Source organism: Triticum urartu, chromosome 1 (assembly GCF_003073215.2).
Source record: "Triticum urartu cultivar G1812 chromosome 1, Tu2.1, whole genome shotgun sequence".
NCBI classification, from domain to species: Eukaryota; Viridiplantae; Streptophyta; class Magnoliopsida; order Poales; family Poaceae; genus Triticum; species Triticum urartu.
This window is the reverse complement of record NC_053022.1, coordinates 542,986,373-543,002,420: the sequence shown is the minus strand read 5'-3', so window position 1 is coordinate 543,002,420 and position 16,048 is coordinate 542,986,373. Positions and strand designations below refer to the sequence as shown.

Genomic DNA, 16,048 nt, shown 5'->3' with positions numbered 1-16,048 from the left:
TCTGTAACTAGGGTGGCTCGAAGAACTTGTTCATTGGTGCGAGCCCAGCGTCCCTCCAGCATCTCACCGCGTCCACTATTCTGCTGAGAACTTGGGCAGAGCTGCATCTTGTTCCTGTGTTATTAAAGATCTTCCCATTCCTCTATTTCCAAAGCATCCAGGTGACCAGGAGTCTGGTGGCCTTCCAAGTTCTTTGCTCAGGAGGTGGCGACGCACCCTCATTGTCATTGGAGTCATATACTCCCTCTGTAAACTAATATAAGAGTGTTTAGATCACTACTTTAGTGATCTAAATGCTCTTATATTAGTTTACGGAGGGAATATTATTCTTGCTCGTAGCTTTTGGAACCGAAATGAAGGCACACGGAAAGTGCGAAAGGCCAGTGCTGGAGAATAAAATTGGAGAAGCAGGTAACCTTACCTAACCCACCATTTCACTGAACTTTCTTTGATTTTGACGTGCTAACAGCGGGCCTATCACAATGAGAGGGTAGTTTCTCTGAGGCTACATGGTACTTCGCAAGCGCAAGAGATTCTAACTGGTGAAGCCTCTGCGGCTAACACAAACAGGGTTGTTTCTTCTATTCACTGAGTGCTGAGAGATATCTATGTCAGCATGTTTGTTGGCGAGTAATTCTATAACATGAACGGGCTGTCAGTTGTTTATATTTTGGCGGTACAGCCTAGGCTACTTACACATAATTCATAGATTAATTAGCCTACTTGCACATGTTTTATTGATTAATGAGCTATCGAAGAGTGGTTACAGTTTAGTTTTTCAGAGAGTCCAACTCAGCGAAACTTAATTATACCGGATTAGATCTGGGGTTATCTTCCTGACCTGCTGCTTTTGGAGACTTCTGCGGCACATTTGCAATAGCATCTCTGCGAACCTTGCACCCGCCCTCATTCATTTGCAATAGCATCCCCGGCAACCTTGCATCCGCCTTCCTCGCTGCGCCACTCCAATAACTCTGCTTCAAAGGTCGATCATCCAACTCTGCTTCTGAGGTCGATCATCCGTGTAAGCTTCAAGACCATCCCTTTGATGTTTTCACATGTTTTTTTCTTTTTGGAGAAGGAAGCCTTTTATTGATTCTTTGCAGAAGTATCTAGGCGATATTTTCACTTGTTAGTTTTGCATCTAGAAATACTACTGTCCGCACAAAAGATGGGAAAAAATATATCTTATAATGAGTTATCAAGAGTGTTACAGTTTAGTTTTTGAGAGACTCCAACTCAGCTCAACTTAATTATACAGGATCAGAGCTGGGGTTACCTTGCTGACCTGCTCTTTGAAGACTTCTGCGTCTCGTTTGCAATAGCAAAACACTAGCTCGAACCTGCATCTCCGGCAACTTTGCATCTGCCTTCCTCGACACGTTGTGCTCTGACAAGTCTGCTTCCAAGCTCCATCATCCGTGTAAGCTTCTAGATCATAGCTCTGACGTTTTCACTTGATAGTTTTGCTCTATTTTCCTCTAGATATACTTCTGTCGGCACAAAAGAAGAATGAAAAGAAATCTGTATTTTTGGCTGTGCTCCTTTTCTTCCTTTCAGCGGTCTGCTAATTTATCTCGTCGTTCCAATTTCTGCAGGTTTTTCATCCACTGCTGCCTTCACGACCTGTTTGGCCCTCCAGAAGCACTTCCATTACTCGATATCATTTCCTCAGATCACCCCATTATACCAAAAAAAAAAACAGTCCACTTCTATTGCGCGTTTTTCATTTCGTCATATCACTCCTGCACCCCACCATCCAAGTTACCCCCCCCCCCCCCCCCCCCCCCAAACAAAAAAAAAGGAAAATCTGTCTCCGGAGTTCTTTTACCCTGTTTCCCATCGTTTGGCAGTTAAAATCTTCCAAAGTTTCCTCCATTTCGTGTCTTATACACTACACCTAAGATCCGTACATTGTCAAAATCAGCCCAAAAACATCCCAAACAGACTGCAACTCCATGACGGTGGCGGTGATGGCTGTCTTACAAATGGTGGCATCGCCGATCCTGAAGAAGCTCCTCACTGATACTTCGACGTACCTCGGGGTTGACATGGCGAGTGAGCTCCATGACCTTGAGACCACCATCATGCCACAGTTCGAATTGATGATTGATGCGGCTAACAAGAACAACCACAGGGCTAAGCTGGACAAATGGATCCAAGAGCTCAAACAAGCCTTCTTCAGCGCAGAAGACTTGCTGGATGATTATGAGTATAACCGCCTTGAGAGCAAAGCGAAGAGCGGGAAGGATCCCTTGCCACGACATGCCTGTACCACCAGCACTATTATGAAGCCTGTGCATTTTGTGTCCAACCGGTTGTCAAATATGTCCTCCAACAACAGGAAGCTAATTCGCCAACTGAAGGAACTGAAGGCCATTCTGGCAAAAGGCAAGGAGTTCCGTGATCTTGTTTGCTTACCAGCTGGCAACACTGCAGAGGGCCCTGTTGTACAAGCAGCCGTTGTTCCTCAGGTCACATCAATTCCACCTCCGAATGTAATAGGTCGTGACAAGGATCGCGACAATATAATAAACCTTCTTACCAAGCAGGTTGGTATTGAGTCTAGTTCAGCTACATATTCGGGTTTGGCTATTATTGGAGCAGGAGGCATGGGAAAATCCACCTTGGCACAATATGTTTACAATGACGAGAGGGTAAAAGAACATTTTGATGTCAGGATGTGGGTGTGCATCTCACGCAGACTTGATGTCGAACGTCATACACGGGAGATTATTGAGTCTGTGGTGGAGGGCGAATGCCCACGTCTTGGTAATCTTGATCCTCTCCAGTGCAAATTAAGGGGCTTGCTGCAAAACTCAAAGAAATTCCTGCTTGTATTGGATGATGTTTGGTTTGAAGAATCTGGCAATGAGATGGAATGGGAGCAACTCCTGCGTCCATTAGTTTCTGAGCAGACTGGAAGCAAAGTTTTGGTGACTTCTCGATCGAATATACTTCCAGCTTCTCTTTACTGTAACAAGATTGTTCCTTTGGAAAAGATGGAAGACGCCGAGTTCTTGACACTCTTCAAAAATCATGCCTTTTCTGGAGAAGAAATCGGAAATTGTAGGCTACGTCAGAAGCTAGAAGAGATTGCAGAGAAGATTGCCAATAGACTGGGACGATCTCCTTTAGCAGCAAAAACAGTGGGTTTACAGTTGAGCAGGACAAAGGATACCACTTCATGGAATTATGCTCTAAAGACGGACAACTTAAATGATCCCGGGAGAGCTCTGTTGTGGAGTTATGATAAGTTAGATCCACGTCTGCAGAGATGCTTTCTATATTGCAGCTTATATCCAAAAGGCTATCGCTATAACATGAGGGAGTTGGTTCATCTGTGGATTGCAGAGGGATTTATTGATTCGTGCAACGAGAACAAAAGAGTGGAAGATATTGGAAAAGATTACTTCAGTGAGTTGGTCTCTGTTTCATTCTTTCAATCAGTTACCGAGATAAACTCTACTACATCCTATGTTATGCATGATCTTATTCATGACTTGACACAGTCACTCTCTATAGAGCATTGTTTCACATTGGAAGATGATAAGATGGCAGAAATACCAAGCACTGTTCGACACTTATCTGTTCGTGTTGAGAGTATGATACAGCATAAGCAAAGCATTTGCAAGCTACATCATTTACGTACTATTATCTGCATTGATCCAATTATAGATGATGTAAGTGATGTTTTTAGTCAGATACTGCGGAATTCGAAGTTGCGTGTACTATATTTGTCAGTCTTCAACAGTGGCAAGTTGCCAGAATCAATAGGTGAGCAGAAGCATCTTAGGTATTTAAACATGGTCAATACGTGGATTTCTGAATTGCCAAGATCATTATTTACCCTTTACCACTTACAGTTCCTTAAGTTCAGTCCCAAAGTTGAGAATTTGCCTGAAAATCTCTGCAATTTAAGTAAGCTGTGGTATCTTGAAAGGCACAGTTTGTATGGTAATAGAATAAAAGATCCATACAACAATGCTCTGCCTCAAGTTCCTAACATAGGCAAGCTTACTTTGCTCCAAGAACTTAGTTATTTTTCTGTGCAAAAGCAGAAGGGATATGAGTTGTGGCAGCTGAGGGAGATGAACGGCCTTGGTGGCTCTTTAAATGTTACACATCTTGAGAATGTCACAATGGATGAAGTTTTGGAGTCAAACCTACACCAGAAAACTCATCTGGAAAGCTTGCAGCTTGGCTGGAGTTATATGGATGACATAAATGTAGAGGACAGTTTACACCTGAAGATTCTGGAAGGCCTGATGCCACCGCCTCAACTTAGGGACCTCGCAATTGAAGGTTACAGATCTGCAAAATATCCAGGTTGGTTTCTTGAGGATTCACATTTTGAGAATTTGGAAAACTTTGTGCTTGTTAATTGCACTGCGTTAGAAAGCCTACCAACCAATGCAGAACTCTTCAGGAATTGCTGCTCACTTCGCCTCAAGAATGTGCCAAACCTAAAGACATTACCTTGTCTTCCAGCAGGTCTTAAAACGTTATCAATTGCAAAGTGTCCACTGCTTATATTTGTTTCCAGCGTTGAACCAGAACAGCATGATCAGTGGGAGGACATTATGAATACAGACCAATTGGTATCAAACCTTTCTTTGATCGTGAGTGGGTTTCAGGTATCAGACACACGGGACATAGTATCATTGGAATTTTCATCTTTGGAGCAGTTGATGGCATTGATGGATGCGGATATGTCACATCTTGAAAACATTAGAAGTGTTATAGAAAGAAAGGAATTTGTGATAAAGGATAGCATCAATGCATGGATATGTTGCCACAAAGAGAGGATGAGACTCATTTATGGAAGGAACATTGGGCTGCCTCTGGTTCCAACATCAGAACTAACCCAGCTTGAACTTTCTTCATGCAATATTACAGATGGGGCATTAGCTGTTTGCCTTAATGGTCTCACTTCACTGGAAATTTTGCGCTTAAATGAGATCATGACTTTGACTACACTTCCGTCTCAAGAGGTCCTCCAACATTTGACAAACCTAACAGAGCTGGATATCAAGTCTTGCTGGTGTCTCAGGTCATTAGGGGGTTTATGAGCAGCTACCTCTCTTTTGGAAGTCTGTTTAATTTCCTGCCCTTCTCTAGACTTGACAGATGGAACAGATGAACTGCCGTTATCTCTTAAGAATCTATATATATACTGGTGCGTGCTTGCAGCTAATTTCTTCAGTAGTGGCCTGCCGCACCTGACAAACCTTGGCATGGTTGGCTGCAGAAGCTCTGCATCCTTGTCGATTGGTCATCTGACCTCCCTTGTATCATTAAGACTACGAGATCTCCAGGATCTGTGTTCTCTTGAAGGACTTCCTTCCCTGCAACTTCACGACTTAGAGTTGAAAGATGTCCCGAAGCTCAACGCCAAGTGCATGTCACAGTTTCGGGTGCAGAAAGCACTTACTGTTAGCAGCCCTGTGATACTCAACCACATGCTCGGCGCTACAGGTTTTACAGTTCCAGAATTTCTCTCCCTTCAAGGATGCAAGGAGACATCCCTTTCATTCGAAGAATCTGCAAATTTCTCATCCGTGCAGCACCTGATATTATATGAATGTGAAATGAGGTCCTTGCCAGGAAATCTCAAGTGCCTGACCAGTCTGATACGACTTGATATCGGCTACTGTCCCAACATATCATTTTTACCTGATCTGCCATCCTCCCTCCAACGTATATCTGTTTGGTATTGTGAGCACTTGAAGAAGAGTTGCCAAGCACCTGATGGAGAAAGCTGGCCAAAGATTGCGAGTATCCGTTGCAAGGAATTCATATGAACTATGATTTCAGATTGAAAGTGCATTATATCGACTAGAGGGGGAGGGGGGGGGGGGGGAGGGTTGAATAGACGATTTTTATGAAAGTCTTCAAAACGTGAAGGTTATGAAGACAAACAGTAGAGATATGCCTATCACTATGCAGCGGAAGTTAGATTACACTAGGCAAGCCATGGTCAAGTGTTCAATAGAGTGAAAGCACAATGACAAGTAGCTGCGGTGTAATAAGGATCAGGTAGGAAGAAGTTATGAAGCCAATCAAATCATACAGTTACGTTGTGAAGACAAGAGATAGAGCAAGCATGCAATGGCTTCACAATGAGTAACAGTAAGTAAAAGGAAGTGAAGATGAAACCAGTGACTCGTTGAAGACAATGATTTGTTGGACCAGTTCCAGTTGCTGTGACAACTGTGCGTCTGTTTGGAGCGGCTAGGTATTTAAACCAAAAGACACCCAGTCCTGAACACGCAGCTCAGGACACCCAGTCCTCACCGTAATCTCCTTGAGCTAAGGTCACACAGACCTCGCCCAATCACTCTGGTAAGTCTTCAAGGTAGACTTCAAAACCTTCACAGACTTCGTTCACCGGCAATCCACAATTTCTCTTGGATGTTCAGAACGCGACGCCTAACCGTCTGAAGGATGCACAGTCCTCAAGTGTAATAAGTCTTCAGATCACTCAGACAAGAAGACTTAAGTGATGCCCAATTTACTCTGGCTCTGGGTGGTTAGGGCTTTTCTCCTCGCTAGGAATTTTCTCTCAAAGGCTTCGAGGTGGGTTGCTCTCAAACGACAAAAGCCGTGCACTGAAATCTGAGCAGCCAACCGTTTGTGGTTGTAGGGGGTGGACTATTTATAGCCACTGGGCAACCCAACCTGATTTGTCCGAAATGACCCTGGGTCATTAAGGAACTGACACGTGTTCCAACGGTCAGATTTTGAACTCACACGGCAACTTTACTTGGGCTACAAGTAAAGCTGACTTGTCCGACTCTGGACAAGATTTGCTCTCATAGTCTTTGCTCGAAGACATAGGATTTTGAATTAGGCATCACTTCAGTCATTCTGACTGGTTTTCTTGGACCCCACTTAATAGTACGGTGGTTCCTGTGACTCAACACAAATGAAAAAGAACTACGAAAGATCTAAGTCTTCGAGTTCCATTGGCTTCACGTAGTGTCTTCTCTTGTCATAGTATTCAATGTGAATATCTTCATATACCACCATTGTCTTCAATGTCTTCGTACATTTTGGGGGTCATCTCTGGTAGTAAACCGAATCAATGAGAGACTTCTACCTGTGTTATCCTGCAATTCTCACAAACACATTAGTCCCTCAACTAGGTTTGTCGTCAATACTCCAAAACCAACTAGGGGTGGCACTAGATGCACTTACAATCTCCCCCTTTTTGGTGATTGATGACAAACTAGTTGAAGTTTTCAACGGGGAATATAATTTGTGAAATTGTAAAGGAATTGTCTTCATAAACTACAAGGGCTCCCCCTGAAGATGTGCATATAAGTAATTTGCTTCTTGAATGCAAATGCACATGGCAGGTTGTACTTGTGGAGACCCACTTCAACTTATGATGACAATCCACTATGCATGTAAAAGTATATGAAGATAATGACATGCATAATGAAAAATGGACGTCTGCAGAATGATCTAAGTGCGGAATTTATCGTCGCACATGCGGAATTTATCTTCGCAAAAAAAAGTGGCAAACAAGTAGCAGACGACCATCGAGTTTTAGTGTTTACAACTCAGAGAACCAAATGAAGCAAAATCAAGAGTTGTAAACACGAAGCAAAATATAACAAAACATAAGGCACCCGCCCATATTGACCCGCTTGAAGACTATGAACATCATATGCTTCTCCCCCTTTTGTCAGTGATGACCAAAAAGGTTTGAAGACATAGAGTTTTTCTACGCGTTCCCATGCGCAGCAGGGTCGTTGGAGTTGTTTGGCGGTGCTGAAGAGCTTGGTGCCGAGTCGACGCGCGCTGAAGGAGGTGGTGGTGATGTAGCGTCGTCTTCTTCCTTGATTATCCGTGCAGTCACCGTGGCAGCAGATGAAGAGAACTCTGAGTTTTCAAGTGACGGAGTTCCGCGTAGCACAGCCCTTCTGGGAGGTGTGGAGTCAAACTTGAATCGCTCTCTGAAGCCATCCTCATGAAGATCAGCTTCAGAGCACAGCATTGTGAGTCCTTTCCAGGTGCGGCGACAAGTTTCATGTGCAACGAATGCATTCTTGGTGGCAAGATTTCTGATGCGATTGACATCCACCAAGAGGCTTTTCATTTGTCTCTTCAACCAGTCGTGATGCCTATCCTGCTTTTGATGAAGGGCCACAAGAAGCTCTCGGTCAGTGAGAGTACGAGCACGCTTCTTGGGTCTTTGAGCAGGTGTGCTGTCAATGGCTTTAGTTGATGCAGGGTGTGGTGCACGTGTAGTGCCAGCCAACGGATACACCCTTGAGATGGCTTCAACACCTTCAACATTCTGAGTGAAGCTCTGGTGTTCTGCATTCTGAAGACACAGAGGTTGCTTGGCAGGCTCAGGATATATGTCTTCAGCAGAGGTATCCACATTTGGCAAGAAAATCTGATGGTTGCGGGCTGAGGGCTGATATGAAATCGCAGAGTGAAGCTTGATCAGCCTCATTACCCAAGGAGCATAGAACTTCAAACCAAATAAATCTGAGCCTGATGCTGCAAATTGGCGTATGAAGAAATCCTGCGCATTGAACCATTTTCCATGAAGGATATAGAATATCAGAGTCTTCATTGCACCCTCAATCTTGGCATGTGGAGAGTGTCCCTTAATGGGCCAGAGAGTCCGCCGGGTGATGTGATATATGGTTCTGGGCAGGTACTCAAGGTCTTCAACGAAGAACTCTGTTGGATAAGGTGCATCGTGGGGCAATGGCTTCATCATTGAGAGCATCTGACTCATATTTGGTTCAGGCCTCTGGAATATGCTCTCAATAGCTTCAGCATGTAGTTGACAGCCTTCCTCGTAGAATTCGCCAGGAGTGGGCAGGCCGGTGAGCTCAATGATATCAAATGCATTGGCTTCGTGATGGACATTGCCAGTCATACACTCCAGGACCCAAGTCTTCGGATCTCTGTTGTATCCTTTGATGTGGAGGGTGGCATAGAATTGTAGTAGAAGCTCTTCATTCCAGTGCTCCTCATCAGTCACAAACTGCAGCAGACCCACTTGCTTAAAGCAATCCAAAGCTTCCTCTAAACAGGGCAGACCAGCAATGGCTTCAACATCAAGGCGCTTGTGCGGGAAGATGCGACCTTGGTTGTATAGGATGCATGAATAGTAGCTGCGCTGAGGATAGCTCCAGAACCTATCTGATACAATCCTTTTCCTTGAATAGGGGTTCTTGGAGCTGTTGAAGAACGTATTATCTGCCTTGAAGCTATTGATGTTAAAGGAACCAGGTGTTGATGCAGGACCTAGGAACCTTGGCAGTCTTGGGATTGGCGTCTGGACTTGAGGCCTATGCTCAACATGGTAATCAAATTGAGGACCTGCAGCAGACTCAGTAACAGACGTGTCTGGATCAGTAGCTTCACTGTCTTCTGAAGCTTTTGGTGGGGAGGGCTCCACATTGGCTTCAGTGTTGGTTGTGGCAGCCGCAACATTTTCAGCCTCCACTTGTGTAGTTGGAGGGACAGACTCAGGCACGTTCTCCTGGAGAACTGCTTCTTATTGGATCGGGGGAGTTGGATCTTGTGGTACTTCTTCATTGTCTTCGGCTGATGCAGCCGGAATGTCGTCAGCAGATTCTTGAGGCCTTGGACCTTTGCGAAGCCTGCGAAATGCAGACGACGCTTGTGGAGTTGGAGTGGGCTGGACCTCAGATTCTTCTTCCACTTGTGGGCGATCCTCCCATGACGCATCTTGTGCAATTGGCGTCAGAGGACGACCAATGCTGATGAGTTCGCTTGTTTCAAGCTGAGGAAGGGCTGCATCATCTTGTACATTGTCCTGGTGACCAATGTCTTCAGCAGCGATGGGGTCGGCTGCTGGAATATCTTCAGCTTCAGAAGCCTCGGTGGGAGCAGGCTCATGAACTGTCAGCTGACGATATGCGTCAGGATAGATGACAGAGAGGGGTTCAACCATCAAGGGCTCTGTGGGAGCAGCCCGAGCTTTCTTGATCTTGCGCTTCTTCTTGGTGGGGTCAGAAGGAGAGGCTTCAGCGTGTTTTCTCTTCCTTGCTTCAGCCTCAGCATTCCGTGTCTTCTTGAGCTCTGAAGCGGTTGACCGGCTCTTTGGCTTCGAGCCAGTCGTTGCGGTTGGGAAGACAATCGGAACAGCTTCTTGCCTTGGTGTTTCTTGTTCAGCCATAGCAGGCTTCTTCTTCTTCTTCGCGGCCATCCTGGGGTCGATGCCGGGACGCCCAAGTGCCTTGCGCTTCTCAGCCTCGTTATAGGCTTGCACACAGCGATCAGCCGGAGTCTTCATTCGCTCCCGCGAACCCTGAGCTTCTGCATGCTTCTTCAGAAAGTTTTCCTTTAGCTCGTGCAACATGATCTTGAAGTTCTTGACTTCTTGCACGCTGAGGGTGGCCATGTGCTTCTTGAACTGAGCCTTTTCAAAATCAATTTTCTGCTTCAATTCAACAATGCGTTGAGCAATTGCAAGTTCTGAAGCAATAGCGCCTTGGAAGGCGACGCTGAGGCCTATGGGCAGCTGCAGATCTTCGAAACTTATGTTTGGTGAGGCAAACCATTCATCGATGAAGTTGTGGATGATGGCGACATCAAAGAGAGGCAGATTGTTGAAGATTTCAGCTTCTTTGCTCTTGATGAGCTGCTCAAGAGCGTCATCTCCAAGATCTTCATCGCTTGACAGATCAATGGTTTCACTGCACAGAATGGCAGCAGCTGTGAGCTCTTTGCCGGTGTGTGGCTGAGGCACCTTGGCCTTCTGAGGCTTGGAGACGCGAAATACGTTTTCAGACTGCACACTGTCTTCAGGAGGTGCAATTGCCAATGGCTTCGCCTTGATGTTTTTGGTGAATGGGCCGACTTTGAAACTTTTGGCTTCTTGGACTGCTTTAGCTTCGGTACAGCAGGCGCTTCATCAGACTCAGAGTCAGCAGGAGGGTCATTCACGGCAGTCCCTTGGACTAAGATGCGGGTGATGAGGCCCTCAAGATTTGCATACGGACCGATGATATTGGGTTCTGCGTCGCGTGTGCCATCTGCCCTTGGTGCGGAGGGACCAGGGTTGAAGTCTAACCCCAACTTCTTCTTGTTTTGCTTCGCTGAGTTCTGGGCAAACTAGAAGTTGCGCTTGAACAGATTGTCGTCACGACACCAGAGTAGTGACGACGGATGTGCTTCAGCTGGCTGTGGTCCACGGACCATGCATGGGTAGAAGCCTTGAGCAATGGCTTCATCTCTGGACCTGGGTACGAGATTTTTGTATAGGACGTCTCCCCAAGGTCTCTTGATGGCGTTTTTCTCAGCATACTCCTGGGTGACGAAGCGGTATTGAAACCATTGCTCTGCCCAGTAGCGTCGAATCCATTGGATTCGGGTCTTGCGCTGACCATAATTCTCTTCAGGATCTGTTTTGTACATCTCTGCTAGTTCATCAGGCAGATCTTTGGACGTTCCACCACGACGCTGTCTGCCTCCCTTCCTTGCTGCTGTTTCTGAAGCCATAAACCTTAACTTGGAAGGCTTCAGAACGTTCAAAGGCTTCAAAGGCTTCCTTTTGCTGGACCAACAGGAACTGGCTTCAGGAGAATTTATGTGATGCTGTAACAACTCTGCAAATGAATGCAGACTATGAGAACCAAAAGATTCTCCCACGGACATGTACCTGTGACAGCATTAAGGCGCGAGGGAAGGGGAAGAGGTCATATGCATTCTCAGAAGATTTTGAAGATAAATCGGTTTTAGAAGACATTGACCTCATCGTACGAAGACATTCACTCATAGAAAAGAAGTTGGTTCCAGATTTGTACGAACCCACAGATCAGTACAAGTGAGGAATCTAACTACTTCATGAAGCACAAGTGAATATACTAGGCATGTTATGAGATGCAGATTGAGAGAGATCTAACTTGTGTGAATAGAAACTTCTTATGGCAGAAAGTGACAGAACCATAGGATCAAAAGGGGCTGTAAAAAGAAGATTTATTTACCACACTTGGAACTGTTAGACGAAGTGGGAGATGAGGCCGAGCAGTTCAATCCTTCGTGCCCTAACTTGGCGACGAAAGACACCCACGGCGACGGCGGAGAGGACGATGTCCGCAGTCGGTGTGAAAACGGCGTCGGAGAGGTTGCGGCAGTGAAGCGCTTCGTCGCCGGCGTCGTCTAGAGCTAGCGGTGGCGCTAGGGTTCGTGCGAGGGAGGAAGAAGGAGATAATGACCACGGTGAGTGTGTATTTATAGTTACAGGGGCGGCACTGCGCTATTACACAGGTGCCCCTGGCGATTCGCATCTGAACAGCACGTGGCCATCATGCGGAATCTCGGGGGCAGTTCCACATCCCACGCACGCCTGGATTGTCGGGTGATCGTTCCTACTTCTCCGGATTTCTTGTGGATGAATGAGCATTGAAAATGGTTTTAAAGGTTGTCTCTGTGTCTTCTGCTGACAAGGACGCAGAGAAGACATTCGACAGTTTCAATAGAATGCATATGACTTGGAGAGATAGAATTTGAGATAGAAAGCATAGAGAGATAAGGGTCCGATCACATTCACTTAGTTCAAAAGATTCAAACAAGAAGACATAGCTATAAGTGAATGCTGTAGAGGACAGAACACTAGTATCTATATAATCAGCGTAGTGAAGATAATCATGAAGACATGTTGAGATTGAAGTCAAACCAAATGTGAAGACATTGCAAGGTAACGCCATGAGTGAAACACTTTAAAATAGAACGTTCGGTGGTGGCGTTACCCACCGTATAGGAAGTATTAGATCCAGACACGGCGCACAATTATCGTGGCGCTCCGAAGTCAAATTCCACATTAATGTATTCACCCTTAGAATGTATGTCTTCATTGATTGAAGATATACGTTACTTCGTGTGTTGCACATCTAAGTCATCAATATGCATAAGTGTTAGGATGTGTGCCTGATCACAGGACATTTGAGGATTCCAAGATATTTAGCTCACACCGTAACTTGCAAAATCTCTTCTTATCCAAGGGCTTGGTGAAGATATCTGCCAGTTGCTCTTCAGTGTTGACGTGTATGATATCAATATCTTCCTTCACAACATGATCTCTGAGAAAGTGATGACGAATTTCAATGTGCTTTGTCTTCGAGTGCTGAACTGGGTTGTTGGCGATCTTGATGGCGCTTTCGTTGTCGCAGTAGAGTGGCACTTGCTTCAGATGAATGCCATAGTCCTTGAGTGTTTGCTTCATCCACAGAAGCTGAGCGCAGCAAGATCCAGCAGCAATGTATTCAGATTCAGCAGTGAAGAGGGATACACAGTTCTGCTTTTTTGAAGACCAACATACAAGTGATCGTCCCAGAAAATGACATGTGCCTGATGTAGACTTCCGATCAACCTTGTCACCAGCATAATCAGCATCCGAGAATCCAACCAGATCAAATTCTGAGCCCTTTGGATACCATAATCCTAGAGTTGGGGTGTGAGCCAAATATCGAAGAATTCGCTTCACTGCTAAGTGATGCGACTCCTTTGGTGCCGCTTGAAATCGAGCACACATGCAAACACTAAGCATAATATCTGGCCTAGATGCACATAAATAAAGCAAAGAACCAATCATGGAGCGGTATACCTTTTGATCGAATTCTTTACCATTATCGTCGGGACCCAGATGATGTTTGGCTGGCATTGGTGTTGTGAAGCCTTTGCAGTCTTGCATACCAAACTTCTTCAGGCACTCTTTGAGATACTTCTCTTGAGATATGAAGATGCCGTTGCGTTGTTGCCGTATTTGAAGACCGAGGAAAAACTTCAGCTCCCCCATCATAGACATCTGATATTGCTCTTGCATCATATAGCCAAACTCTTCACTGTACTTCTGATTGGTGCAGCCGAAGATAATGTCATCCACATATATTTGGCACACAAACAGTTCACCATCATATGTCTTCGTGAAGAGAGTGGGATCTAGGGAACCAGGTATGAAGCCTTTGCTCTTCAGGAAGTATTTGAGTGTGTCATACCAGGCCCGAGGGGCTTGTTTGAGACCATACAGTGCCTTGTTGAGCTTATATACCATGTCAGGATGTTTTGGATCTTTAAACCCAGGTGGTTGTGCAACATACACTTCTTCTTCAATCTTGCCATTGAGAAAGGCACTCTTCACATCCATTTAATACAGAAGTATGTTGTGATGATTTGCATAGGCCAGCAGTATACGTATGGCTTCAAGTCTAGCCACAGGAGCAAATGTTTCATCGAAGTCAATGCCTTCCACTTGAGTATATCCTTGAGCAACGAGGCGAACTTTGTTTCTGACGACTTGACCATGCTCATCTTGCTTGTTGCAGTATATCCATTTGGTGCCTATTATATTGTGCTTCCGTGGATCAGGACGCTTAACCAGTTCCCAAACATTGTTCAGCTCAAATTGTTGAAGCTCTTCTTGCATTGCTTGAATCCATTCAGGTTCCATAAAGACTTCTTCAACTTTCTTGGGTTCTGAAATTGAGACGAATGCGAAGTGCCCATAGAAATTTGCCAGTTGAGTTGCCCTTGAACGAGTGAGTGGACCAGGTGCATTGATGCTGTCAATTATTCTGTCAATCTGCACTTCATTGGCAACACAAGGATGTACAGGGCGAAGACTTTGCTCTTGCTGATCTGTGTTGTCGTTGGGAGGAATGTCTTCAGGCTGAGCATTGTCTTCATGTGGATCAGGTGCTGAGATGATAAGTTCTTCTTCAGGATGAGCTTCAGAAGGTATAATCTTTCCAGTTCCCATAAGCTTGATTGATTCACTGGCTGGAACTTCATCTAGCACATTTGGCAGTTGCTCTCTTTGTGAACCATTGGTTTCATCGAACCGCACATCCACTGTTTCAACCACTTTGTAGTGAAAGAGATTGAAGACTCTGTAGGAGTGCGAATCCTTTCCATATCTGAGCATAAAACCCTCATGTGCTTTTGGTGCAAATTTTGAGGTATGGTGTGGGTCCTTAATCCAGCATCTTGCGCCAAATACTCTGAAGTAACTGACATTTGGCTTCTTGCCAGTTAGTAGTTCATAAGGTGTCTTGTTCAGAAGCTTGTGAAGATAAACGCGGTTGATTGTATGGCATGCAGTGTCAATAGCTTCAGTCCAGAATTTTCTTGGAGTCTTGTATTCATCTAGCATCATTCTGGCCATCTCAATGAGTGTTCTGTTCTTGCGTTCGATGACGCCATTCTGCTGTGGCGTGTACGGAGCTGAGAATTCATGTGTGATGCCCAAGGTATCAAGATACGTATCAAGGTCAGTGTTCTTGAATTCAGTGCCATTGTCACTTCTGATGTGCTTTATCTTGGCGCCATAATTGTTCATAACTCGATTGGCGAAGCGTCTGAAGACATCCTGCACTTCAGTCTTGTAAAGGATTATGTGCACCCAAGTATATCTAGAGTAATCATCAACAATGACAAAGCCATAGAGGCAAGCAGTAGTGGAAAAAGTTGAGTAGTGAGTGGGACCAAAAATATCCATGTGAAGCAGTTCGAAGGGTCGAGTAGTGGTCATGATTGTCTTCGAGGGATGTTTTGCCCTCGTCATCTTCCCTGCTTCACAGGCACCGCATAAGTGGTCTTTCTGGAACTTGACGCCCTTGATGCCTATGACATGCTTCTTCTTTGCAAGGGTGTGGAGGTTCCTCATCCCAGCATGCCCAAGCCTCCGATGCCAAAGCCAGCATTCTGAAGCTTTTGCAAGAAGACATACTGCAAGCTGTGGCCCTGCTGAGAAATCTACCACATACAAATCATCTTTTCGATACCCTTCAAACACTAGAGACTTGTCAGATTCCATTAGTACCAGGCAATGATATTTTCCAAATATTACGACCATGTTCAAATCGCAAAGCATTGAGACAAACATTAAGTTGAAGCCAAGAGATTCAACAAGCATGACTTTATCCATGTGTTGATCCTTTGAGATTGCAACTCTACCTAGACCCAATACCTTACTTTTACCAGTGTCAGCAAATGTGATGTGGCTCTTGTCGGATGGACGTAAGGTTGAGTCCATAAGAAGGCTTCTTTTGCC

At 45.1% G+C, this 16,048-nt stretch overlaps 1 protein-coding gene across 1 annotated transcript; it reads left to right on the top strand.

Moving 5' to 3' along the window:
• Positions 1-67: 67 nt before the first annotated feature.
• Positions 68-5,836, top strand: LOC125528216 (disease resistance protein RGA2-like). The gene is made up of 3 exons (XM_048692719.1): positions 68-1,024; positions 1,262-1,423; positions 1,599-5,836. The coding sequence occupies exon 3, from the start codon at positions 1,959-1,961 to the stop codon at positions 5,070-5,072; it is 3,114 nt and encodes a 1,037-aa protein (XP_048548676.1). The 5' UTR covers positions 68-1,024; positions 1,262-1,423; positions 1,599-1,958; the 3' UTR covers positions 5,073-5,836.
• The last annotated feature ends 10,212 nt before the right edge of the window (positions 5,837-16,048 follow it).